The following is a 25,128-nucleotide window of genomic DNA, read 5'->3' as shown; positions in this document are numbered from 1 at the left end:
CAAGCACGAGTGTGTGAATGTTAGCGCCTTGAATGTACGTAGGTATGTATGTATATATGGTTGAATGTATGTACGTATGCACTGCCTGCATATGCTGTTTCACATCATTTGTGTGTGCCCGTGTGTGCACGTACCTGTCTTTGCATGCACACGTGTACATGGGGGAGTACTTGTGTCATGATGTTCTGTGTATGAGCGTGAACGTGTGTGTTCCCATTTGTGTACTTGTTTTCATGACACAGCCTACATCAGTGAAGCAGAGAGACATGCATGTCTGCTAGATTGACAGATAGAGAGATGGGAGAGTGCAGGGGAGGACGGATGGATGGGGGAGAAAGGGATGAATATTGACTGATCAGTGGAAAGATTGACAGCTGCAGAATAATGGGAGTATTCAGACTGTCTTTTTTTTCCTATTACTAGCTTTCCAGATACACTTATTTTTGCCCTCCCACACTACTAAGACTTCTCTTGAATTCTTGAAATCATTTATTATCTGATATGCAGAATTCTGATGTGTTTATATCCAGGTTCAATTTACTGGAAACCTTTTCCTTTTTTTGGTGGATTGTACAAGCCAGAACAAAATCCTTTCTGATACATGAAAACTGAAACATAATCACATTTAGTTTCTATAATGGAATTCCATTGCATTGAGTTTGTGTTCATATTTTGATTATTTTAGCATGCTTTATTTGAGTGTTCACTCTCTAGCTATTATCTTGTGAGTATTTTTTTCCTCTTCTTTTGAAGCAGCCCTATGCCCTTGGCTAAAGCCAAAATCCTTTTCATAGACGCCTAGATTAAAATATAATAAAAAAGATTTATAAGATATTTCAAATTGCATGTGTCAAAGGGCATTATATGGAGGGATAACATGGAGCCTAGTCCAAATGGAAACTGGTCCCTTTCAAAACATGACAAGGGGCCGCTGACCCCCTGTGTGTGTGTGTGTGTGTGTGTGTGTGTGTGTGTGTGTGTGTGTGTGTGTGTGTGTGTGTGTGTGTGTGTGTGTGTGTGCGCGCGCGTGTGTGTGCGCGCACGTGCTTGCGTGCGTGTGTGCGCGCGCGTGTGTGCGCGCACGTGCTTGCGTGCGTGTGTGCGCGCGCGTGTGTGTACGTGCATGCAGGCATGTGTGTGTGCATGCCTTTGTTCATAACCTCCCCTCTGTGCATCGTGTGTTTCAGAGGGGACTTCTCTGGAGGAGCAAGTGAGAAGGATAAAGGACATTGAGGCCATCGAAAGTGATTCCTTTGTTCCTCAGGCTTTCAAATCATCCAGGGTCGATATAAAGGTGCGTTCTGTCTCTCTTTCGCTCCCTGCCCCTCTCTCTCTCTCTCTTTTCACTCTGTCTCTTATTGAATTTCCCCCTCTGCAACGCTGTGCCGTCTGTCCAGAGACAGCCCAGACCAAATCAAACATTCCCATTCAATGCCGTTTGGTCCGACCTGAGACGGTTTCATCTGACGCGCCACTGCTCACCGCCTCCAAAGCGGCAGGACCCACACAAAAGCCACAGCAGCCGTCCCCTCTCCCTCTCCCTCTCTCTGTCTCTCTCTCTCTCACTCTCTCTCTCACAGAAGTCATTATTGAAATGTTCCTGTCTCCAAAGAAACAGGAATTAGATTTGTTGGGCCTCATGGCTGTTTTATAGAGATAGGCGACAAAATGTGGCAGCAGGCCTTGTGGACTTTAGGAACACATGTCGGTGAGTCCGACAAAGGTCAAAGCCCATGTGGCTGCAGCAGGGAATGGACCAGGCCTATCAGACTCTATCAAACACACCAGAGAATACATGCACAAAAAAAAAAAAAAAACCTGATAATTATGGAGGAATGTAATTTGTAAGCAAATTCTGTTTCAGTCATTTACACCTTTCATTTTTATAAAGACAAGTACAGAAGTGAAAGAACATCAAAAGAAGTATAACATATTTTTAACAGCTTTTCAATGGTTTTCAAATTAATCTCTTGGGTATAATCCTCTCCATTAGACAGGTGTCTACTAAGATTTCCTATTTCATAAATTTCATTACAGGCTGTAGCTGTAACACATTGTTTGTTGCAGTGAAGAAAGAGCACATAAATAAACACATGGACATTGTCTAACATCCTTATAACAGATATCTGTGGGTCATTTGGTACTGTGAGATTAATAATTTAGAGTAGAGTACAGTTAGGTTTATAGTTTATCAGATAATTTGCTTTTTTAGCAAGGTTTGTTATACTCATTTGGTTATGGTACTTATAGCCGGCAGCTGTGCACAATCAGATGTGACCACTGAATACATTTCAAATCCAGACATTATGACGGAGAAACTGCAAACATATTTAAGAGATGGTATGTCTGCTGCAGGTCAGCTAAATTCAACAGAAACCTAAATTCAGGATACTATTGCCAAGAGTTATTACAATAAGGAGTCATACCATCTGAAATTTGTCAGATCACCAGACTTACCAGTGAGCTGATTTATATCTCACTGTCATTTTTACCCTCCCATATTATTGACAGGGTATCTAAATAATAATAATATTAATAATAATAATAATAATTATTATTATTATTATTATTATTATTATTATTATTATCAGTATTACTGTTATTATTATTGTTGTTGTTGTTGTTGTTGTTTAAATAGAACTTTCCAACTGGGTAAACATTTGCCCTGGGGCAGGTATCGAGTGTTTGAACAATGAATAAACTTGGCACTATGGTTGTGGCAGCATATGCATTTTGATATTTCTTTTCTATCAAGTAGAAAGGGGGAATAGGTCATACTTCCAAGTAGGTGGATTATTAAAGTTTTATTTTATATAATACCTCAAGGGATGGTGTAATTTCTAATAGCATGCACTCAACAGATGGCAACAAGAAGGAGAGAAAGTCTTTATCCTTACTTTAAGTCTTTCAGTTTTAAAGGAGAAAGAAAAAATCATCAGTGGCAACTGTAGTTAAATATTTTTAGTGCTGCTGCCCATTTGGGAGAAAAAAAAACAAACAAACAAACTCAAAGCTGTTTGAATATTTGCAGTTTTTAACTTGCTGGCCCAGCCCATTCAGAAGCCGTCACAGAGAATATATGGTGAGGATGTGAGGAGAGAAATGCTTTGGTCCCTTTACATGTGTTTTCTCACCTTCCTGTTTATAAAAACAACACTCACACAAACATATGGTTGGGTCAAGTGAAGAGCGCCAGACATCAAAGTAAGATTTGGGATAGAAGCTGATTACCGTCAAATACACCGCTTTCTAGAAACGCTATTGTGAAAGCCATTCTTACAGTGCCATCTGCTGGCAGAAAATCATACTGTATCTCTGAAGTCCTGAGCTATTCTAAAGGTTAAATATCTGGATATTTTACTGAATCCACAATTTGTTCTTTGATATTTTGATGAGAGTGCAGCCAAGTATAAGAATCTGCATTTCTGTTGTTTGTTGTTGTCTTTTGTGAGATGGTTGTATTATTTATTTATTTCACTAGCACAACATGCAACTTTTCTTTCCTTTTCCCCTTTATCACTGTAGTATATCATTGTGCACTTATTTGGCACTGTCTGTATGTGTCCCATCACTGTATAAAAAGTTAATTGAATGTAGAAAAAAGGTTATTGCAATGTGATTGCAATGGTATGATGTTGTTGTTTCAAGTTTAGTGTGATAGAGTCACTTTTCATTCCCTTGTGAATGTATGTGTTTGTTTACATGTACTCAGACTGAGCCAGCAGAAGTGAAGCAGGAATCGGAGACACCAGATTACCAGGAAGTTACCACTCTTCCCACGTCCATACGCTACAATGACAGTGACACTCTCGCCCACCCCAGTGTAAGTTTCCATCTCTGTGTGATACAACCCCAGGGAAGTTCTGGCATCTCCTCACTGGTTACCTGTTTAGAGTTGACCTTAAGATTTAGCTGATCACTTTTAACGCAAGGTTAGATTTGGCCCCAAGCTACATCAAAACTATAGCAAATTTTTAATCCACTGTGAGACAACAAGCAGCTTCAGATCCTCAGGCAGAGCTGACAAAAGGTGAGCAGGATTTTTTTTTTTTTTTTTTAACCACGGCTTTTGAAAAACATGGTTAAGGAACTTAGACTAACATAATTAATATGTTCAAAACACCCCTGAACATGTATTTTTTGTAAATTTGCATTCATCAGATACCTTTTATCACCTTAATTTTACTATTGTTAATATGCTCTTTTTTATCATTTTATCTTGTGGTGCTTTTATTGTTTTTACTTGTTTTAATTTACTTTATGAGTATTATGTTTACCTTTATTTGATTGTTGAGTCACTTTGTAAACTCTTTGCCACAAATAAAGTTTATTATTATCGTTGTTTACCAATCTAAGCCATGCTACCCACAGTGCAGCATATTACTGCACTGTAGTATAGTACATTACACCGTCTTTAATATCACCTCTTCCCCTCCCAGCAGGCCAATGCTGAAAAACGAGACGGAAAACTTTAAACTCCAATAACGTTCCCTAGGGTTTCCCAGTCATCTATCTCCACGGGGAAACTAAGTTAGGCCCTGACGTATGCAGATCACCCCTCTCACCACCGCCACTCAAACACACAGACATGCACACCCTGCGACAGGCTGATGTATGGCAGCAATATGCCCCGGGCGGGCCACAGATCCAGCTCCACTTCCAATCAGGACAGATGAGTCCCATTAGCCCAGCCCAGATACTGTCATCCCACACACACAGCCTCATTAGCACCGTGCCACCAGTGCAGGGCCGACAGACAAGAACTGACTGGTGTTGAATCTAACACAGATAACACGCAGTGCACCGCTCCGAGTGGTGACGGCTGTAAGCAATGTAGGTTAGGAATGAGGGATTGACGTGGCTGCGCTGCTCCACAATCTGCATATAATAGACACAGATCATCACATAGAAGTACAGTGTGTACACATAGCCACCATGTCAACATTATCACTCTCTCGCGCACACAGTGAATATGGAAATCATCACTTTCCTTCCTCCATTTCTCCCATCGACTCAGTGCCTCGCCTCTCAGTCGCAATAGTGTGTTATAGCCTGCTACATCCTAATAAACAGATGCTTTCATTTGTCAGACACTGAAAGCAGTTTTAAAGCCCCCCCACCATCAGTATCATCACTACCAGTAATGTACTGCAATAAAGGCAAGTCGTTTGCATGGGCCTTTAATAGCACCAGCTAATACAGGCCTAGGCCCACAGAGTTAGCCTAAGTTATTGTAAACTGAGATGTAACCTCAAAATGAACCCATGCTAAAAAATTTGGGAATGCATTACATCATTATATCATAAAAATTAACATTTACTAACATGAATTAAACATGTGAATACCAATATTAACAAAAGTTAGTTAATGTTAAATTCACATGATCACCTACATAAACGAACGGTGTTATACAAATACAAAAATGTTAACTAGCGTTTACGAACATGAATTCAGCATGTGCGGTGACATTAAGATGAAATCATAATAAGTGCATAGTAAGCAGTGTTGTTATGCATGTTGGTAATGCAAATTCTTCATTGTGCATTTAATATGAACTCATTGTTATTCATTAATGTCGCTGCTTATGCTTAATTCAATGATTAAACACATAACTTAACATGATTGTCATACATCACTGATTCTTGGGAATTTGGATAAAACAGGTTTTAATTTTGAAAAAAAAAAAAGTGCATTAAATTACAAAATCTGAAGGTATATCATTATAGGCCAAGGTCTTGGCTGTTCAGCAATGTACCAGTGCAACCTCCTCATTTTGTATTTTTTTCATAAAATAGGTTTTTCCAGTTATTAGGCTACTTTGTTTTTGTCAACACCGTCACCGTAATGTTTTTTTTTTTAATTTGAAAAACATATTTTTGTATTAAAGAGACTATTACTTTAATAATTCAACAGCACCAAAGAAACATATTGTACGTATATTCATTTAAAACAAATATAACTGCCTCTGACGGTGGTGACACTAATCTGACGGTGGTGACAGTCGCTTCATTAAAACATACATTTCCAAAATTTATACCACTCAAGTCAATGGCCTCTTGCTTAACAACTTTATTTAACTATTTGGTGCAAAAAATAACAATCCTGAGTACTGTTATAAGCATTTTTCAGACTTCAGTCATCACTGTCAGACAGAAAACCTGACGGTGTTGACGTCTGACGGTGGTGACAAAAACCTGCTCTTTCACATGATAAGCATGAGTTGTTCACATTAGCCAGCTTGTTTTCGCCCTGTTGCTACCTACATCAGACCTCTTCTTAAAAAGTATACATTTATTCCATAATCTAATTTAATATTTTTTATACAGAAGTGACGGTGTTGACAATTTATGGTTGTGACAGTAGCAGTGTCCAAAAATATGAAGAGATTTAAGAGAAAATAGAAAACTTCCAGGAGCCTGAGCAGTCTTGAAGCATGCAGTAGAGCTGAAGGTTTGAAAAGGGGTCCTCAGGAATGTAATTGACCTTGTAGTTTTTTTATTATTATTTTTTAAATAAATATCTGACGGTGGTGACGAATATGTGGGACACATTTTGAGCAACCACAAAATGATAGTAAATATTGTTCAAAACCCATCGTTTGTAGTTTTTAATACATATTATGATGTACTCTTTCATGTGATAAAGATATTATTCAATGAAATTATTACTTTTTGTTGTTTTAATCAAGTTGAAATGATTATCTTCTATCCGAGGACAACTGGTTTTGTAGGCCATGGGCCAACATATGATCATTAAATTAATACAAATTAAAAATAAACCTATAAAAGAACCTTACAAATGTCCAAAGGACCCCCTGATTATGCCATTGATTCTTTTATTCATTAAAATGTTGTAAATTTCCAGCAGAAATAGCATTTTTCTTAGTGGGACATGATTTATCCAAATTCTCAAGAATCAGTGACATGTATCATAGCATTAATTTATGTAATCACATGTATGCATTTGATATTAAATAATGCTTGCTAATGTTAATCTTCGTGTTTAATTCAGGTTAGTAGAAACATTAGTTAATGAACACTGAATATAAAGTGTTAACCAAATATTCAGTGGTCTTTACGTGTCCCTTTTGAATTGAATGAATGAATAGACAAGGAAAGAATAGCAAGACTTTCAGATATTCCACAGTACTCCACTCAGGTATTGGAGCATTTTGTGACTGAGGGATCCATACCAAGGTCAGGTGAAGGTCATCAGGCAATATTAACAACTCCGTGCAAGCCTCATAACCGCTCTGCCTTCCTCCAGGAAGCATGGCTCATACACTCCTGTCCCTATCACTACAGCCATAATCACTATTGTTAAGAGTCGGCTTACACTTGGCACATGCACATTCCGCAAGAGATCACGGATTAGAGTTTACACTTCTCTGTGTAGTTTCAAAAGAAACAAATTGCACAAGGAGTTCAAACAAACTCCTCAAATTGTTCTGCATTGTAGAGCAAACTTGAAAAATTGCACTTTTGGCATGTGAAAGCACAGAAGGTCCAGGTCAACAAAGAGCTGGGTGCCTACATTTAGAGGGCACAGAGAGAATAAAATAACACCAGCTCATTTCGGCAGAATGTTTTTTTCTCGAGGCGCTTCAAAGATCAAGAACACAGACAATATAAGGGTGGATCCTGTACAGAAATTGGTTGGCCTGCCCTCTTTGAACAGGAGGGGTCAATACTTAATTCCTTAGTGTTTTAAGACTTGGATTTTTGTATTTTAGCACACCATATGTGTATATTTTTCTATTTTGTTTATCAGTACAGCTTATCCCACACTCCTCTTTCTCCTTTTTTTATGCATTTTAACTTGTTAAGAATTTATTAGAATGTGTCTGGCTCATTCCACTGGGATATTTTTCAATCCATAGCATTTATTATGTAATGTTTCCATACACTAATAATAACAATAACAACAATAATAATGTAATAGAGGATAGATCTGTATTGGAAATTGTCTCTCCACTTGTTCCTTTCGACAGACAGGTAGGAGGTCAGGGTTGGCTACAGAATAGAAGCCCCTGAGCTGTGCTTTTTGACATAGGCGGATTGAATTCAGGACGTCCTGTAGAATGGGGTGTCTGTAGCTGTGAGTCCACCCTGATCTACCCTGACCATTTTGATGTTTTCATCAGTGACCCCTCACTGTCCTTGTCAACACGTTTGTCTGTTCGCTTGCTAACCCAGCCTCCTCTTCATGCTGTCCTGTAGTTGTTCATGGACAAGGAGAAGGCTGAGGAGCTGTGGCTCAGTCGACTGATCTCCCTGCGACAGGAGAGGCTCATGGGAAGTCCAGTAACCTGAGGGACAAAAGATCCTCTCCAGTCCGGACGTGGTTTGGATCCGGATCTACATCTCATTCATTCTGTCTAGTTTTGGTTTTATCTAGTCTTAATCTCAGTGATATCATACTGATGTTCTTCCTCAGATTCCACAACGTGTGTGTGTCTTTACCTTTTGTAAAGTCAATTAACACCCTTTTTGTTTTTTTGTCCCCTGTGAGAAGTTTCACAAAGTGATTGTACATATCCCCAAGGTGCTTTTTTAATTTAATCCATGTTTGGGGATTAAACAACCTGTATCACAATTGTTTCTTTTGTTTGTTTGATTTTTAATGAAGTTCTCTCATAGTTAGGCAAGTTAAATTGTTTGACCATTTTGCCTATATCAGCTAGCATTTGTCACACTGTCTAATTTTGGAATAAACTTTGAAAATAAACCAAGTCGTGATTTTGTGAGTGAAAACTGACTTACAGTTTTATGTGTGAATAGTAATTAATGAATTAAAAGTACAGTGCCCTGTTTGCTCACCTTGCCACATATTGTGCTTACCCTTGTCTCTCCTGTCTCTGTCACCATCAAATAAAGTGAAATGCCAAATAAATAAATAAGTAACCTTAAAACTCAATTAATTAATTTTGAGATATACTTTGAATTTTATTTGCTGAGTTAAGTGGCTCTCATATTGAAATAGAACTGTATCATCCTCTTACTACAACTAATTAAAAGCAGCTAACATTATCCCCCTTGGTCTATGAATCATGATCAGACATATCAAAACTGGAATAGACATCTGCTTGTCTTCACACTGAGCTCTCTTCTTGGCTATTTCACACTAGTTGGTATTCTTTGTGTACAGTGATTCCTTGTTTTGTCACTCTGCTGTTCTGTTTTGTTTGAACAGGGGTTCAAGGCAGCGTGGAGTCCAAACAAGCCTATTTGTGGAACCGCCAGATGGTAGAGCTATACTGAGGATAGGACACGGTGTCTCAATCCCCTCCAAATATTCAGCGTTGTAATGATATAATAATTTAAAACTTCGGAGTGTGAGTGTGTGAATGGGCGAGTAGAGACTGAAATCTGTGTATCGGTGTGTGTTGCTAAGTCTCTCAGCAGATGGTCCCTCTTACATGCCAGGGTGTCCGATGGCTGTCCCAAAGCGAGGATGTCCTCACACACCGCTGGCACCAAACCAGGAGCCACTTCACTTCAAATTTCTCCATTTCACTTCTTCTCCTGTCATTACGCTCATTCCCAGCAGTCATATATGCATGGTATATTCGATTAGTAACGGATTTGAATGTGTTTATTAGGTTAAAAGTCTCACGGCGTCCATGAAGGAGAGGCAAACAAGCACCTTCATACTGCACCGGCAAAATAAGAGAAAACGGACTTTTACTAGACGTTTCTGGAGTAGCGTTGTCATGGCAGCCGCTCACAACACTCGCTCCGCTGACAGAACTTGTGCACCGCTCCGAATAACCAACCAATCAGAGAGCTGGGATCGCGTCACATGGCCCGCGGTATAGCGAGTGTGGTTCTAAATCAACGGCCATAGTAACCTCAGTAAACTGAGCGCCCTGTCAGCTGCTCAGTACACTTATTATACACAAACTCGTCGTTTAATTCTTGTTTTTTTTTTTCGCCTTCAAATTGGTGGAAATGTTCAACAGTCTTCTCAGGGACTTTGACGAGGACCCGTTCTTCTCGTGAGTAGCCGAATTACCGCATTATGTGGGTTGCGTCAAACTGTGACTTTTCTAGAGCAAATTAGAGGTACGACATTGTTTTGATTTTAAAACATTAAGGCTGGATAATAATTTAGATAGCTAAAACAGAATTTATTCTCACAATGCAGCCCTGGAAAAAGAACATAACGCTAATGTTGACAGAGTGCATTTGTCTAATCCTAATCCAGATATCCTACCGAATTACCTAGGTAGCTAGTTCAGTGAAGCGTACGGGCATCCGAATATGCCAGCTATTAACTGATAATCTGTCAGCGGTTGTAAAACTTTTTCATGGTCCGGATCCCCAGGTTGACTGTCACCCCATTCAATGCGGTTTTGCTTCATGGACCTTGATATGAAAAGTTGTTTTGGTATTGTTCAGATTGTTGTGGTTAGATTGTTTAGATGTCATACTCAACTGACAAACACATTCAAATGCTACATTTTAAACATGTTAAAATAATAAGTCATGTTTTTTATCAAAATGTGTAGGGATTAAACTATAGTGAAATTAAAGTATTCATCATTTTGCTGACGACCCCCTGGATGCCCAGCAAGAGCCCCCCAGTGGGTCACCAGACTCCACCTTGAAAACCGCTGAACCTATGTTTCAAATAAATAAATAAGTAATCAGTAGGCTACTGCTGAAGGTGTGGATATCTATCAAATAAAGCCCCACTGTTAATTATAACTATCAACAGAACATTGATACAAGTCTTTTTGGCCATAAACCTGCGGGGCATTGTGATAGTCTTGAAATCTATGTCTGAAACTGAACAAATTTGGCCTCTTTCTTTCATAAACAGTCAGAGTATATATTTAGGAGCCAAATGTGATACCTGTCATGTCTGTAAATATTATAGGCTGCATCTACAGTGAGTGATACATCCAGTTTGATTTGTTAGCTTTAAATGAATGTGTGCAGAGTTGAAGTGCAGAACGTGATCAGATGTATTTAAGACCAGCCTTTTAACACATTATAATGTTGTTAGAATGATTTTATAGGTGCTACTTCACTATTATCTATCAGTGCTTTGGGCTCTGTGAAGAATTTAGCTATTCCAAGTGAGCTCCAAGTTGACCTAGGTGAAAGAAGTCATTATTAAATATAGAAACACAATGCAGTGGTGACATGTTCCTCCCTTTTCTCCCTGCTTCCACTTTGCCCTGTTTCCTATAGCTCACCATGTTGAGAGCCCCTGTGATCTGATAATCTGCAGGCCTCAGCATCATCATGCAGAACTGCATGGAATTATATAAATAAATGCTCTGGTTAACTGTCATGTCATTCCTCTCCTCATTCGACAGGGATCCTTTCCGGGCTCACAATGAGCATATGCGCCACATGATGCGGAGTTTCTCAGAGCCGTTTGGTGGGCACTTCATGCCCAGTATAACGGATGGGAGAGACCGTGGGCGCAGGATGCCAGGACAGCCCGGCACAGCCCTGGCACTGAGAGATGAGCACAGGGTGAGAGCATGAGCACAGAGGCTTTGTGTTCACATATTTAGTCATTTGTTTGGCCTGTTCACCTGTTCAGGACTCAAGCACTATTCTATGAGCACAGATATCCAGTGTGTATGTTTGTGTATTACTGTATCCTGGCTGGGGACTGTCTGACCTATGTATCATTTGGGTCAAAGCGCCTGCTCCAGCAGTTTCTCATACCACTTGCTGTGCACACAAACAGCCACCTGACCCCTTCTCTCCACTGTCCATGGCTTTTAACAAGAGAAGATTAGTATTTGGAGAAGGAGCTGGGTTTACTGGGGTTGTGATGGAAGCCGGCCACTGGCAGCGTAACTGGAGCTGCGCACACTAAGATATGAGTCTCTGTTTTAGTAGAAGGGCAACCCCCTTGGCCTCTCTGGATGGCTATATCTAGCCCTGAGGAGCCCTATTTATAGCACATTGTTCCAGTGACACACTACTTTCTCGTGAAGACACACACAGACTTCTTTCACACTCACACTGATCGACCCCCGGAGAATTCTGCCACTCTTCACTGACACGAGCTGTTGCTGAAAAGATATGTCAAAATAACTGTGTTGCTTTTGATAGCAGATTAGTTGTCCCTGTTTATTTTTGTTGTATGACAAAAATGCTAGTCAGTTGACCTACAAATATCACTGCTTCCCTGCTAATCTTGGAAACTGTACTTTGCTGTGTTACATCAGATGAAAGAATAGCAAGTAGGCCTTTAAATTTGTAGCCATATGTCACGAAAATGTGTTGTTCAGAGAATAATCATGGCCCAGTTATAGTGTTCATACTACCACAGGAAATATATTGATATAATGTCAATATTATGATATGGATACTGTAAGTGCTGTTTTTTCCTGGTTTTAAAGGCTGAATTACAGTAAAGGGATGGACTTACATGAACTTATTAAACTGTTCTAGCTGCTTTGCCTTTTCCTGTTTGGTCATCATATCCACATTACTAATGATTTTTATCAGCAATTTCTTGTGTGTAGATGTGAAAGCACTATAGTCATCCCTACAATATCATGATATTGCCCATATCACAGAGACCTAGTTCCTGTTGTTGTTTACACTAGAACATCTTGATGGCTTGTTACAGAAGGATAGGTACATCGATAGTGTTGGGCTGCTGGATCCTGTAGCCATTATACTGAAGAACCATTTCTATCTTGAACCTCTGTGCTGCTTTCTTGTCCTAGCCTGTTAAACTCAGTCCCTACGACCCTCTCTTATCCCCCTACCATGTGAGGACCTGTATATTTATGCTTGATAATCACTTCCATCAGAATCTAACCTCCATAGCCAGCAACCTGCTTTCTCTTTATTAGTCATCATGCCATTGACTAATACCAGCTGAGCAGGGGGTCTGAGGTGTTGGCTAACACTGTAGTGACCTCAGTGACCGCAGGTTGACACTGGAGCTCCGCTGCAAAAACTTTGTCTTGAGACATAGCCTGATTAACATAATTCTGCACAGTCATACTTTGCTGTCATTTTGCATTTCGCAGTTTGTCAAGATTTTTTGCAGTATACCAGTGAGGTTCTCATGAACTGGATCACAAGTGGCAGCAAGTGATAGAGAACCCTTGATTTGAGAGTTGTGCTTTGGTTCTGGAAAAACACCATGTGAGATGCTGCATGATGAGCCTAAGGAGTCTCGTTAGGATGAAGTTTGTTATGGGAAGCAACCACATCTTTTATTTCCCTTAGCCTACTTTAAACAGACAGTCGTTTAGGAACCACAGGTGTTAGATGTTAGGGGTTCGGAAAAGCAAAAGAATGAAAATGATACAGTGTCCAGATCAGATTAGCATTTTGTAACAAGTAATGAAAAAGATAAAACAGATACATGGAATGAAGGCTAACTGGACCATTTTCAAGAGCAACAGAGTTTCCTCTACAGATCTCAGCTTACCCTCACTCATCTGAGGCTATGGAGCAGTGTGCTGGTCTCAGCAGTATACAGCAAGTCAGGGGGAAGCATTGGGACACACACACTGTGGATACAGCCGACACTGTGTTTTCTCCTTGTAGCTCTTTTAGTCCATCTGTTTCCTTCTGTTTCGCTGCCTTTAGCAGAGAGATGACAAACAGCCCATCCCTGATGCCGCTCTCCAATATCACAAGGACACATGTGCATATGAAAATACACGCTTAAATGAAAACACACATATATAGACTTTGCCCACTTATTGCTGGAAAGCTTTAATTTGTATGAGTTTGCTAAACATTAGGACCCCCCACCCCCAAACACACACACACACACACACACACATATGTTTACTTATGTCACTTTGGGGGACATTACATAGACTTACATTCATTTTCTGGAGACCTATCCTAACCTCAACCACAATGACTACATACCAAACCCTATCCTTAACCGAATCCTAACTGTATCCACTGACTCCAAAAAGCAGCTTTTTCCAAAAGGGGACACAGTGTTTGTCCCCAGCTGGACAAGTCAACCCTAATTACCAGGTCTCAAGTCGGGTCTATCCCTGAAGGTAGTCCAATAAAGACACACAAACACACAAGTGCACACACACACACAAACACACACACACACACACACACACACACACACACACACACACGCACACACACGCACACACACAGCAGGGGAGCATACCATGTCTTCCCTTCCAAGGCTGCTAAGAGTTCTCACATTTCCTGCCCACCTGCCATTCTCCACTGCCTGCTTAATTACTATCACTTTTCAGGGGAGTCATTTAGCTGTTTATGATGGTTGATTATAGTATGTAAAAATCTTTGGGATTTTTTGGGAAGTATAGATCGGGCACAGTGGAAAATAGGACCAACATGCACTGTGGCTGCAATTATTCTTAAAGCCATACTTTCCTCTTGCTCTGGCACTACACGAAAATGAAATGAAAAGAAAGGCTTGGATTTGAGTAATGAACAACTTCCTTGACGCCAAACATTTCCACATGCCTTCAGTTCCCTTGTGCTCTAAATTGTATTTTAGAACCCACCTTCCATGAAAGTTTAACTTTACAGTAGCAGTGCCTCCCTATCTCCCCCTGTGGTGCTGTAGTTCTTAGAAGGCCTAACTTAATAAAATGCCTTCAACTCCCCAGTGATGTACCATTTCCTAGGAGCCATGCCTTTAAAGCACAACCTCTCTTTCCCTTTTAAGCAGGAATCAAACTTACATGTCCCCCCATGGTGTGACTCATAGCTCCCTTTGGAGCTAGAGCACACTACCAAAGTGGGCACAGGGGCAGGCTCAGTATCAGAACGAGAGAGAGAGAGAGAGAGAGAGACAGAGAAAGAAAAAAATAAATCTGCCTAAAATAATGTGTTAAAGATCACTATGTCCATGCACCATATTTTGCACTCTCAACCTCCACTCTGCGTAGCCCAGCCCAGTCTAAAAATAATGCCTGCAGAGATGGAACGGGCATTTATTAGTTCATAGATGCCTCTCAGAGATATAACTGGCCATAAGGCTACATAGATACCGTTCAGGAGTGTTTTACATCAGCGTGACATTTGAAAAGAGCTGAGCGAGCAGCCTTGGACTCTTCAACCCCTGTTTGGTCCCTGTCCTGACTGGCCCAACCAGCCCACTACAGCCTTCCCAGAATGAAGTTTGGTTTCAGTGTTAAAACCACCACTAATCCCTGGCAGCGCGACCCAATTACACATGGAACACAAGTCATTCAACACCCCACTGATTACACACCATACCCCTCAACATCCTAAACCTAGTACATGCACACACACACACACATACACATAAACACACAGGCATAACCACAGCTGGTGAGATGCCTTTCCAGGACTGCAGGGTCATAAACACGCAGGGTTTTGGCCCAGAGAATAGAGGCTCAGACTGAAGGATTGTGCTCCCTCCTCACAGTTCTCTCCTCCTCTGTGGTGGCACTTCCAGAAGGTTCATGGCCTTGTAGAGCTGCATGTAAGGCCACTTGTAGAGCTCCATGTAGATCTGTGTCAAGGACTTAGTAACCAGTGTAAGACGACCTAAGAACAAAGCCTGAGAAACTACCGAGTTTTTTTAGTGTACGTGTCTATTGAATTTGTAGAGGATTTATCAAAGATTAATGTGTGTGTGTAACATTATGCCATATGATACTATGCTATGTTGCTACATTGATTTTGCTATTTGTTCTCAGGGAATGAGCCAGTCTTTGTCACCTTTTGGCAGTGGTGACATGACGGTCAGTAGAGCCATGCTGCCTTATGAGTTTCTCATTTGTACCCAAACTGATCAAGGACATGCACTAACTTACCTGCCTTGTGAAGTGCTTTGTGGCATGTTAAATGACCACTGGATGGTCTTTTAGTCTTGCAAAACTTACTTTTAACTGCAGCATCTTTATTTATTTGTTTGACTATTTGTTTGTTTGTTCTCCAATAGCTTGCCAGAACTCAGATTATCTCATTAGGTAAAACCTTTTGAGAAAATGAATAGTGGTCCATGTTTTGTGTCTTAAAAAACTGTAAAACCTCAAACCATTCAGATGCTTATTTAAAAATCTGCATTTTGTAAATGTCAACTTATTGTAATTGTGCATAGAGAATTGTGTTGTGACATTCAGAGCTGATTGGTTAAAGAGTTACTTGTTCAGCCACTTACTTTGACAACACTGCAGGTGACAATCTAAATAGATTATTAAGACATAAAATATCAAGTTTATTTGCAAGCGGGGTTTGATACCTCGTTTTGACATGAATGTTATTAGGTCATGTTGTGAGGTGATAATATGTGAATGCCCTGTACGCAGTAGTGAAAGACACATGTAAGACACTTATAGCATACTGTGCTATATGTATGCATGGTTTACACACATGTTGGAGTTGTTTTATGAGCTGATAATGCCTAGTGACCAGGTGGGATAGTGAACACTTCTGGCTGCTGTTCTCGTTGGACTGAGCCTTGTGTGTTTGTACTACAGAACATGGACGTGAGGAACCCCTTCAGCATGTTCGACAGCATGGCGATGAACATGAGGAGCAGAATGGAGGACATGCACAAAAACTTTGTAAGTACACACACAATCGTTTGGTGTTGTCTCTTCCTTCTATCTGATTACTTCAAACTGGAATTTATGGTTCCTGTAGTCTTTGTAGCACTTATGCTGTAGTGACTTAAAGTGTGTGTGTGTGTGTGTGTGTGTGTGTGTGTGTGTGTGTGTGCATGCGCGCGGATGTGTGTGCACGCGCGCGGATGTGTGTGCACATGCCAGGAGAACATGGCTCCAGGTTCAAACACCCACTCATTCAGCTCCTCGTCAGTTATGACCTACTCCAAGGTCGGAAATGAGCCTCCCAAGGTGTTCCAGGCGTCCTCACAGACACGCCGTGCCCCTGGAGGGGTATGTACTTACGTCCATCAGACATATTACACGCATTACATCACTGTGTAAATTGGGACATTACAGCACACTTCAGTATAGTGAGCTGAGAAGGAAATCTGCTGTAAAAGTCTCAGTTGAACTCAGTCCTTCTTGAGTGTGGTGATAACTCACCCCTGGCCTGAGTGTTAAAATAAATAATCATAAATAATCATGACCCTTTTCATTCTTCACATGTCTCGTGAGTATTTCTGATTGTTTTTTTCCAGATCAAAGAGACTCGACGGGCACTGAGGGACTCTGAGAGCGGCCTGGAGAAGATGTCCATTGGTCACCACATCCAGGACAGAGGACATGTTGTGGAGAAGAAACAAAACAAGAAGACAGGAGAGAGAGAGTTCATCCAAGACTTCCAAAATATGGATGAATGTATGTTATCACTGCAATATTCCATTTTTTGCCCAGAGACAGAATCGTCTCAATAATCCTGCCCTCCTCCCCCGCCGTTGGGCAAGTTCACACCCCATCACTTATCTCTCCTCTTGATGGGCTGATAGCTGTGAAATACCACCTAACACAGGCATTGAAGGAGCAGACTGAAACGCAGACAATCTTCAGTTTAAAAGAGAGAAAAATTAATGCAAGTGGTGACTTGCCACCCACTTTGTCACATTTTTTTTTTGTCACAGACACTCTTTTGTTCCACCAGTGTTGTTGCTATGACTTTCCTGTGGTATTGCTGCTAGCCTCACCTCGACCTCCACAGCCCAGCTCCCCCATAGTGCAATTCCCATGACCAAACCTGGAGGAATAATTCAGCGCTGAGGGAACTACCTCTTTTTGAGCAGTAATGCACCTTGCAAACAGATGTCCGCTCATGAGGGTGCATATAACCTCAAGGAGGGAGCAGTATTCATTTGATACAACATGAAAATGCCCACCAGGCCATTTTCTGCACGTAGGTCTCATTCAGGAGTGACAGTGGGCGGTCAGACAGTGCTGGGCCATTGAGTTCATAAATTTCATTGGTTACTCTAAAGTTCCTGCCCTTGTCCAAGTCTGTGCCAAAATAGTCACTGATGTCCGCACCATATGACACTGCACTCATAGCTTATGTTATCCTGCCCAAAATTTCTCAGACATCACTGGGGGTGGGGGGCTTAGGCATTAAGATTTATAGATAGATATATCTAGGTATCTATATATACATATATAGATATAGATATGGTTCATATACGTACGAAGTATTATTGTTAATTTTATGCCAAAAAAGTTGTATGCTTCAGCTTTAACCAGCCTTGACTTCCTCTGAGGCACAGGTTTGGTTGTAGTCGCTAATTACTAGTGCAGCTCCACGTGGAGTTTGTCAGGCCATACGAGTATCAGTTCAAAATCTCTGGCAAAGCAAAAATTACATCCAGTACAGGATGAGACACCATGTTTGGCACTTTACAGATCTCTGTGCTGCCAGTTCACGTTGTAGCGTCAGGTGGGCAGATCCTATACTTACTATCAAAGCCTGTTAGTCATTTGATTTTGAAACACAAGTTCAAATCCACTGCATCTATCCTGAAAAGCTGTGCTTGTCAGACTGATGCCTGAGGATGTAGGAGCAATGTGTCTGTCTCTGATTTATAACGCTGACAGGAGAGAGAAGCGTCTAGAACAAAATGGTTGAATCTGCATGAGTCTCATTACTTATGTGGCTCAAGACGTTCCCACACTCGTACCAATCCATACGCTGCAGTCACCATTCCTCCCCTCTGCAAAAACAGGGTCCAGTTTCCAAGACTGTGCCGCCTTCAGGGTCATTGCCCATCAATCCACACAATGATACCTAACATGATCCTAACCCCTGACCTTTCACTCATTCCAGCTGAAGCACAGTCTTTTGACGAAGAGTGGCAGCGTGAGGTATCCAAGTTTCAGCCATCTGCCCCCATGTCTCGCCTGGAGGCGCCCAAACCCCGCGCTGCACACCGAGCAGCCCTCACCGGCCCTGAGCAGGCTCACAGGTCAGTAGCACGAAACCCAAAATCGAACCTCATGCCCTAGTGAAGACAGGCCAGCATCAGCAGGTCAGGATCAAATGACAAACAAGGGAGAGACACTGATAACAGTCATATGCCATGTAAAGGATATTGTCATCATCATATGGCACCACGGGTAATTAGCCTTTGAAGTGTCTGTGTCTGTTTTGTAATTTCCACAGGGAAAAAACAAAACCAAAGCCGAAGCCTGAGGGGAAAAAGCAGGCTCACTTCAACGACCTCGACGTGAAAGGCTCAGGCATGACAAAGCATTGAAAACATCTGTCTGCCTCTGTGCTAATAAAACTCTTTCAGGCAGTGTACACTCTGGTGCTTCAAATATACTCTGTACACGAGTCTCCTCAGCCAGCTACACAGTCACCGAAGGCAGCAGCCCTGCTTCTGAAACGCTGAGCTGTATCAGTACCAACAGTAGCTTACAGAACAACATGTAGACAGGCACACACAGTCCTTACTTTCTCACACCTCACACACCTGAGCCAGGAAACTAAAAAGGTCAGTAGAACTTCTGTGGATGTAGTGATAATGAAACACATACACATAAGCGTTAAGGCTGTTCACATCTAGAATGTTAACTATAAACTGTAACAACACATTTTTTTCCCAACATAGAATATCAACAATATTAACATAGTCCTCTTATTGTAGTTACGTTTATGTTACTGTTCTAGATGTGTATGTGTCTTCAAAGAAATAAGCTTACATATAACTATGGATTATAGATATTGTTTTAATATAATCATATGGTAGCAGAGTGCTGTACTTCAGCAGCATATCATACAGGCTTTTGCTTCACATTAATAGCTTACCCCTAGAGTCCTAATTAGTCCTAATGCTTGAATCTGATTCTCACATGCCGTTCCCACACATTAGCGATTGCATTAAGACACAAACTGTAGTGATTCACTGAATGACTTATTTGAAGTACGCTAGTGCACTTACACCATGTATGAATTGTCTGTTTGTAATTATACTGTGCAGAACCTGATGTTCTGCACATTTGTATTTTATCTGCTGTAATCTTTGTAAAAAGAAAATGAACGATACCCTTCTCTTTTTATATTGTTCCTTACCTTACCTGATGAAATCAATGCTGCATAGCACAAACTCTGGAAAACATCTGGATTGCTCTCGATGTCCGTTGCCTTCTCACTCTTGTATATTGTTTCAAGATTTAAACTCAAGTTCTGTGTTATTGCATATCTGAAAATAAAAATGTGAAAATTTGATAAATCATCTCTTGGTGTTGTGGTATTTCATCATTCATAAATCAAGCGCATACTCATATTAATTCACAAGGAAGGCAGGTAGAAAGTAGTCACAACTTCAGAAGACTTATATAGTGTTTATTGAAAATGTTCCATGTTTGTATGTTCATCTGTGCCGAGTCTCCTTGTTGACTCAGAGTGTGACCCTGTATTGAGACAGATCCCTCTCTGCGCCTGTTTGGTAGCGGTCCAGAGGAGTATTTTTGTATCTGAGCACTTGTCAGTAACTCAGTAACTTGTCTGAGATGTTGCACAGCTGCTAGCACACCGAGCTCTCCTCTCACATGATCCAGCACGTGCCTCTGCCTTTATTAATGCCCTCCTTTAATATCAGGTAGGAAAGTATTTAGGAATCCCTGTCCACCATCAGCTCTGATGTCCATATATTAAGCGGCTCTTCACTCAGTCCAGGAATACACAGTATGAGCTCCAAAAGGGGGGGATCTTTAGTGTCTCATCTTGTGTTTCCAAGTTTGACAAAGTGGAATGTGTCTTATGTGTGTTTATGTAAGGAGGAAAATGACCCAGGCAAGGGTGCTTCTCAAGATGCTGAGTTAGCTGAGTCAGTCAAAACTATCTATTCCTCTGGTCTCTCATTTCACCATAGGATGGGACCTACTGTGGGAATGTTTTACAAAAAAAAAAAAAAAAAAAAGAAAGAAAGTACCATGGAATTGTTTAAAATGTCCATTGAAAATGTCAAATGACCAGTTTTACAGGATCCTTGGAGAATAGAACGTCAACCCAGTTCTACCAGTTTATATTACAGTTACTGGCTCATGTCCAGCGGTCTAAAATACTGCACTACCTGGCAAGATATCTGGTACAAATGTCGCCATATAGCCTGGAGTTTATGGTAATGAGATATATATATATATATATATATATATATATTTATATATATATATATATATATATATATATATATATATATATATATATATATATATATATATATATATATATATATATATTTATATATATATATATATATATATATATATATATATATATATATATATATATATTATATATATATATATTTATATATATATATATATATATATATATATATATATATATATATATATATATATATTTTTTTTTTTTTTTTTTTTTTTTTTTTACCTTTTACCACCTCCTATACCCAATTATGTATAAATATCCAAGGTTAGGTTGGTCAGTACAATGAAAAATGGAGAAATGGGAATGTGGGGAGTTGAACAAATCTGCTTCAGGATCATCACATTGGAAAATGACCTTAAACTCCTTAGGATTTGCCTACAAGAGTCCCACTCACACTCTTTAAATAAAAAGTTGCATCTGCATCTGATGGGCTCCTGTTCCCATGACTGAAACGTGCTCTAAAATTAGAGCTACTCATTAATTCCAGAAGTTACTGAGAGATGGGTATGAAGAAACAGAAAACATCAATATCAGTAGAAAGGTTTTAATAGTCAATACAAACAGGCTAAAAAATATTTGGGAATTTTGAGTTGGCAGTTACAACCTCTCTGCCACCACCTGCTGGTCAATGTCTGTCATGACGTTTTGACAGGAATATTTACATACTGTTTACAAGAAGCAAAAGAAAAGTATCAACAGCAAAGAAAGAACCCCCCCCCCCCCCCCCCCCCCCCCCCCAAAAAAAAAAAAAAAAAACAACTGAGATTTAAACATGGGACATCCCCAAACGTGAAAAGCGAACTCAAAAAGTGTGTCAGTCCATGTCTACATGATTCCCTGCGTCTGTCCCTTCCCTGCGATCTTCTTGGAGCACTCCAGCAGAGCGTTGTGGATGTCTTTGGCGCAGGAGATCTGTGACTTGATCATGCCGAGGTACTGGGCGTAGGACAGGGACTCGGTCTGCACGGTGTCTGGCTTAGTGGCGGTGGGCACCAGGTTGGGCGAGTGTTTGGCGCTGTCGATGCTCTGGGACAGACACTCGTACGCCAGCCGCTGCAGAGTAGGAAAAGAGCGGTAAGAGTGTGTGTGTGTGTGTGTGTGTGTGTGTGTGTGTGTGTGTGTGAGTGTGTGAGTGTGTGTGTGTGTGTGTGTGTGTGTGTGTGTGTGTGTGTGTGTGTGTGTGTGTGTTAGGTGGTGTGTCAGTCAGATGGCCACCTGCATACTACCAGCAGGGTTCAGTGCATTTTTCAGTTAAATTTACATTCTGGTAAAGACGTTTTAAGCAAAATCTAAGGCTGAGTATGGACAAATAATCTTTTTCTTATTCAAATAAGCATTGAAAGTAAGTAGCAACATATGTAATCTGGGGAAACAGAAGCTAAATGTTAGGTAAGAATATAGCGGATTATTAATGGGATGGTTTTTTGAACTGTAATTAAAACGGTTTTCTTTAGGTTAGATAAAGTGCTATAATAAATCTACCCAGTACACTTCATACACAGAATTTGGGCCTGGTAAGTACAAGGATTTCTATGTAATTCTCTCTGTAGTTAAATGACTGACAGGTATAAAGTGAGTTGGGTTAATCTACAATCGGCATTTTCCTGGCAGGTTAAGTGCAGCAGGCCAGTGTAAAGGCAGTGTTAGGCTCAGGAGGCTTTAATGACAGCAGAAATAGTGACTCATGCAGAACAACGTGATTCATTTTGAAGAGAAAAGAAACATGTGGAAAATGAAATCAGATCAAATATTTGTTGAAATTAAGGCGCCATTAAACAAATTAAAGACTGTTTAACTGGGCGAAACTGGAAGAAATTCGGCTTTTACATGGACCGCTAAAATAATAATAATAATAATAATAATAATAATAATAATAATAATAATAATGATGATGAACAATAAAATTAATAAATTAATAACTATAAGGTACAAGGAAAATAAGTAGCTGTGGTCAGGGCGAAAACTGCCCTTTTATTAAATCAGCAAATATCGGCCTTTGTTCCCACAATATGTTTCTCTTAATACAGAGGTGTACGACTGTGTGTGTGTGTGTGTGTGTGTGTGTGTGTGTGTGTGTGTGTTTATCTTGATTTGACTACCTTCAGCTACACACACCAGACTTAAGACCTGGTAACTGGGGACAAAACTGTGTCCCCATTTTGGTTTTGACAATAGACTGACCTGGCATGAACCGCAGTGTTTGTGTGTGTGTGTGTGTGTGTGTGTGTTACCAGGCAAAGTTCCAGCTGATCGCAGAGAGCGTAAAACTCCTCCAGACTTTTGTCGAAGCGCTGCACAGAGGTGTCGCTGCTTTTTCTGGAAGAGAAGACCATGAGAGGCTCGTGACTGAGGAACATGACCAGAGTACCTTCACAGTGGAGCTGACCTCCTGCCGGGACACTTACATGCCGTTGTCAATCGCTGTGTTATGCCCCAAATTCAAGGAAGCGATCTTCATTACATTCTGAAAAATAAACAAGTAAATAGTAAATAGTAGTAAGCAGCATCACACTAAAACAACAGCGGGTTAAAGGGTACCATGACGGTGTCTGCGTCTGACTCGCTGATCTCTCGACATTGTTTTTATTGAGCAGTCTCATCATGAAGTTTCATCGCGGCCTGACGCTGTTACCTGCAGGCTCTCCTTGAGCTGCGGGATGAGCATCTTGAACCTGTGGACCGGGTCAAAGTCCTGCTGTTGGCTCAGCTGCTGTTGCTGCTGCTGTTGCTGCTGCTGGATGGCCGCCTGCTGCATCCCGGGCTGGGCCATCACCCCGCCGGCCTGCTGCTGCTGCTGCGCTGCCATTTTGACCGGCCGTCATCCGGATCCGCCAGGCGGCTCGGAACAACGATCACCTCGCGTCACTTCACGTCCGTCTGTTTTCAAAATAATGGCGTTGTATGTTCAAAATACGCTACACCCACATGTTAAATACACAACTTAATTTTGCATAATATCTGCAACTTTAAAAAAAATCTATATTGTGGTTTTATTATGATAACAGTGACCGAGTTCACGCTAATTAAAATTGATCAGTTTAATTAAACTTGATCATTTCATGGGTTTAGACTTGTGTTCTTTTATTTTGAAGGCTAAACCGGAAAAATGCACAGCGCTTTTATGCTGCATTCAAGAACCACCGGAAATATCGTAAATGATGCAAATAGAAAATTTGGGCTAACACAATGGAAAACACCACGATAAAAAATTAGCTTTTTGCTCTGATTGCGTATCGCCAAACTTTATGTTTCCAACAACGGAATTTCTAATTGTTTTATATTCATTCTCTACAACCTGCTACTGTTAGTCATAACCAACTTTTGCCCAACCCTAACCATAGCCTAACCCCAACCTTAACCAATGAGCCAAAATGTAAAAAAAAAAAAAAAAAAAAAAAAAATCTGTTACAGTAGTAGGAAAGTAGCCCAAAGGAGCGCATGGAAGCCATATCAATGACTAATGGCTAAAGTGATGTGTTACATTATTATATGTTATTTCTTGACACTCTGGGCCAAGAGGCTGCAGGTTTTCATTCCAACCAAAACCTCCACCAGATGACTTCACTGATTAGTTCCTCCTTTCTGAGATGATCAGTGAAGTCACCTGGTGGAGGTCTTGGTTGGAATGAAAACCTGCAGCCTCTTGGCCCTCCATGTCACATGATTGGACACCCCTGCTCTATATAAATAATTACTGCTGTATATTGATTCCTGCTTTCAATCCATGTTTAAACTTTTGCTGTCACAGCGACAAACACACAAACTGTGACTGGTAAATAAACCGCATGCATTGTGCAAATGTTCTCTGCATCATTGATAAATTAAATGTATAAATTGAACATATTTATGAACACACACATTCTTGTACAGGACACATACACACACTGCATCACAATATCAGTGTTAATAAACTAAATGAAAATATAGACAAATAAATAAATGAGGTATGGAGTTTTATACACAAAACATATACAGAAATGTATAATTGACCAGTAGCTTCTTAAACACAAAGCGGTGATATAAATAAAAATCCACAGGAGCAGAGACTTCACATAAA

General features: G+C 40.5%; 3 protein-coding genes across 5 annotated transcripts in view; 2 read left to right on the top strand and 1 right to left on the bottom strand.

Moving 5' to 3' along the window:
* Positions 1–8,746, top strand: part of rsrc1 (arginine/serine-rich coiled-coil 1) — a 133,082-nt gene extending 124,336 nt beyond the window's left edge. For both annotated transcript variants that reach the window (XM_030067873.1, XM_030067874.1), the window contains exons 8-10: positions 1,188–1,294; positions 3,713–3,823; positions 8,220–8,746. In XM_030067873.1, coding sequence (XP_029923733.1) covers positions 1,188–1,294; positions 3,713–3,823; positions 8,220–8,312 — 311 coding nt within the window. In that variant the 3' untranslated portion in view covers positions 8,313–8,746. The remainder of the gene's footprint in view (positions 1–1,187; positions 1,295–3,712; positions 3,824–8,219) is intronic.
* A 1,066-nt stretch (positions 8,747–9,812) lies between these two features.
* Positions 9,813–20,133, top strand: mlf1 (myeloid leukemia factor 1). 2 transcript variants are annotated; one of them, XM_030067395.1, is made up of 8 exons: positions 9,813–9,997; positions 11,327–11,489; positions 15,665–15,709; positions 16,448–16,534; positions 16,739–16,867; positions 17,116–17,275; positions 18,723–18,861; positions 19,059–20,133. In XM_030067395.1, exons 1-8 carry the CDS (start codon positions 9,951–9,953, stop codon positions 19,150–19,152), a joined length of 864 nt encoding a protein of 287 aa, XP_029923255.1. In that variant the 5' UTR covers positions 9,813–9,950; the 3' UTR covers positions 19,153–20,133. The 2 variants fall into 2 exon arrangements, with proteins under 2 accessions (XP_029923255.1, XP_029923256.1); XM_030067396.1 differs by lacking the exon at positions 15,665–15,709.
* A 1,466-nt stretch (positions 20,134–21,599) lies between these two features.
* On the bottom strand, positions 21,600–23,931 carry med29 (mediator complex subunit 29). Its single transcript, XM_030066275.1, has 4 exons — positions 23,704–23,931; positions 23,477–23,535; positions 23,303–23,387; positions 21,600–22,124 (listed from the first exon to the last, which is right to left on the bottom strand). The coding sequence occupies exons 1-4, from the start codon at positions 23,875–23,877 to the stop codon at positions 21,897–21,899; spliced, it is 546 nt and encodes a 181-aa protein (XP_029922135.1). The 5' UTR covers positions 23,878–23,931; the 3' UTR covers positions 21,600–21,896.
* Between the last annotated feature and the right edge of the window lie 1,197 nt (positions 23,932–25,128).

The sequence above is a fragment of the Myripristis murdjan genome, chromosome 13, assembly GCF_902150065.1.
Source record: "Myripristis murdjan chromosome 13, fMyrMur1.1, whole genome shotgun sequence".
NCBI classification, from domain to species: domain Eukaryota; kingdom Metazoa; phylum Chordata; class Actinopteri; order Holocentriformes; family Holocentridae; genus Myripristis; species Myripristis murdjan.
Note: the sequence above shows the minus strand (reverse complement) of the source record. Positions and strands in the feature narration are given on the sequence as shown.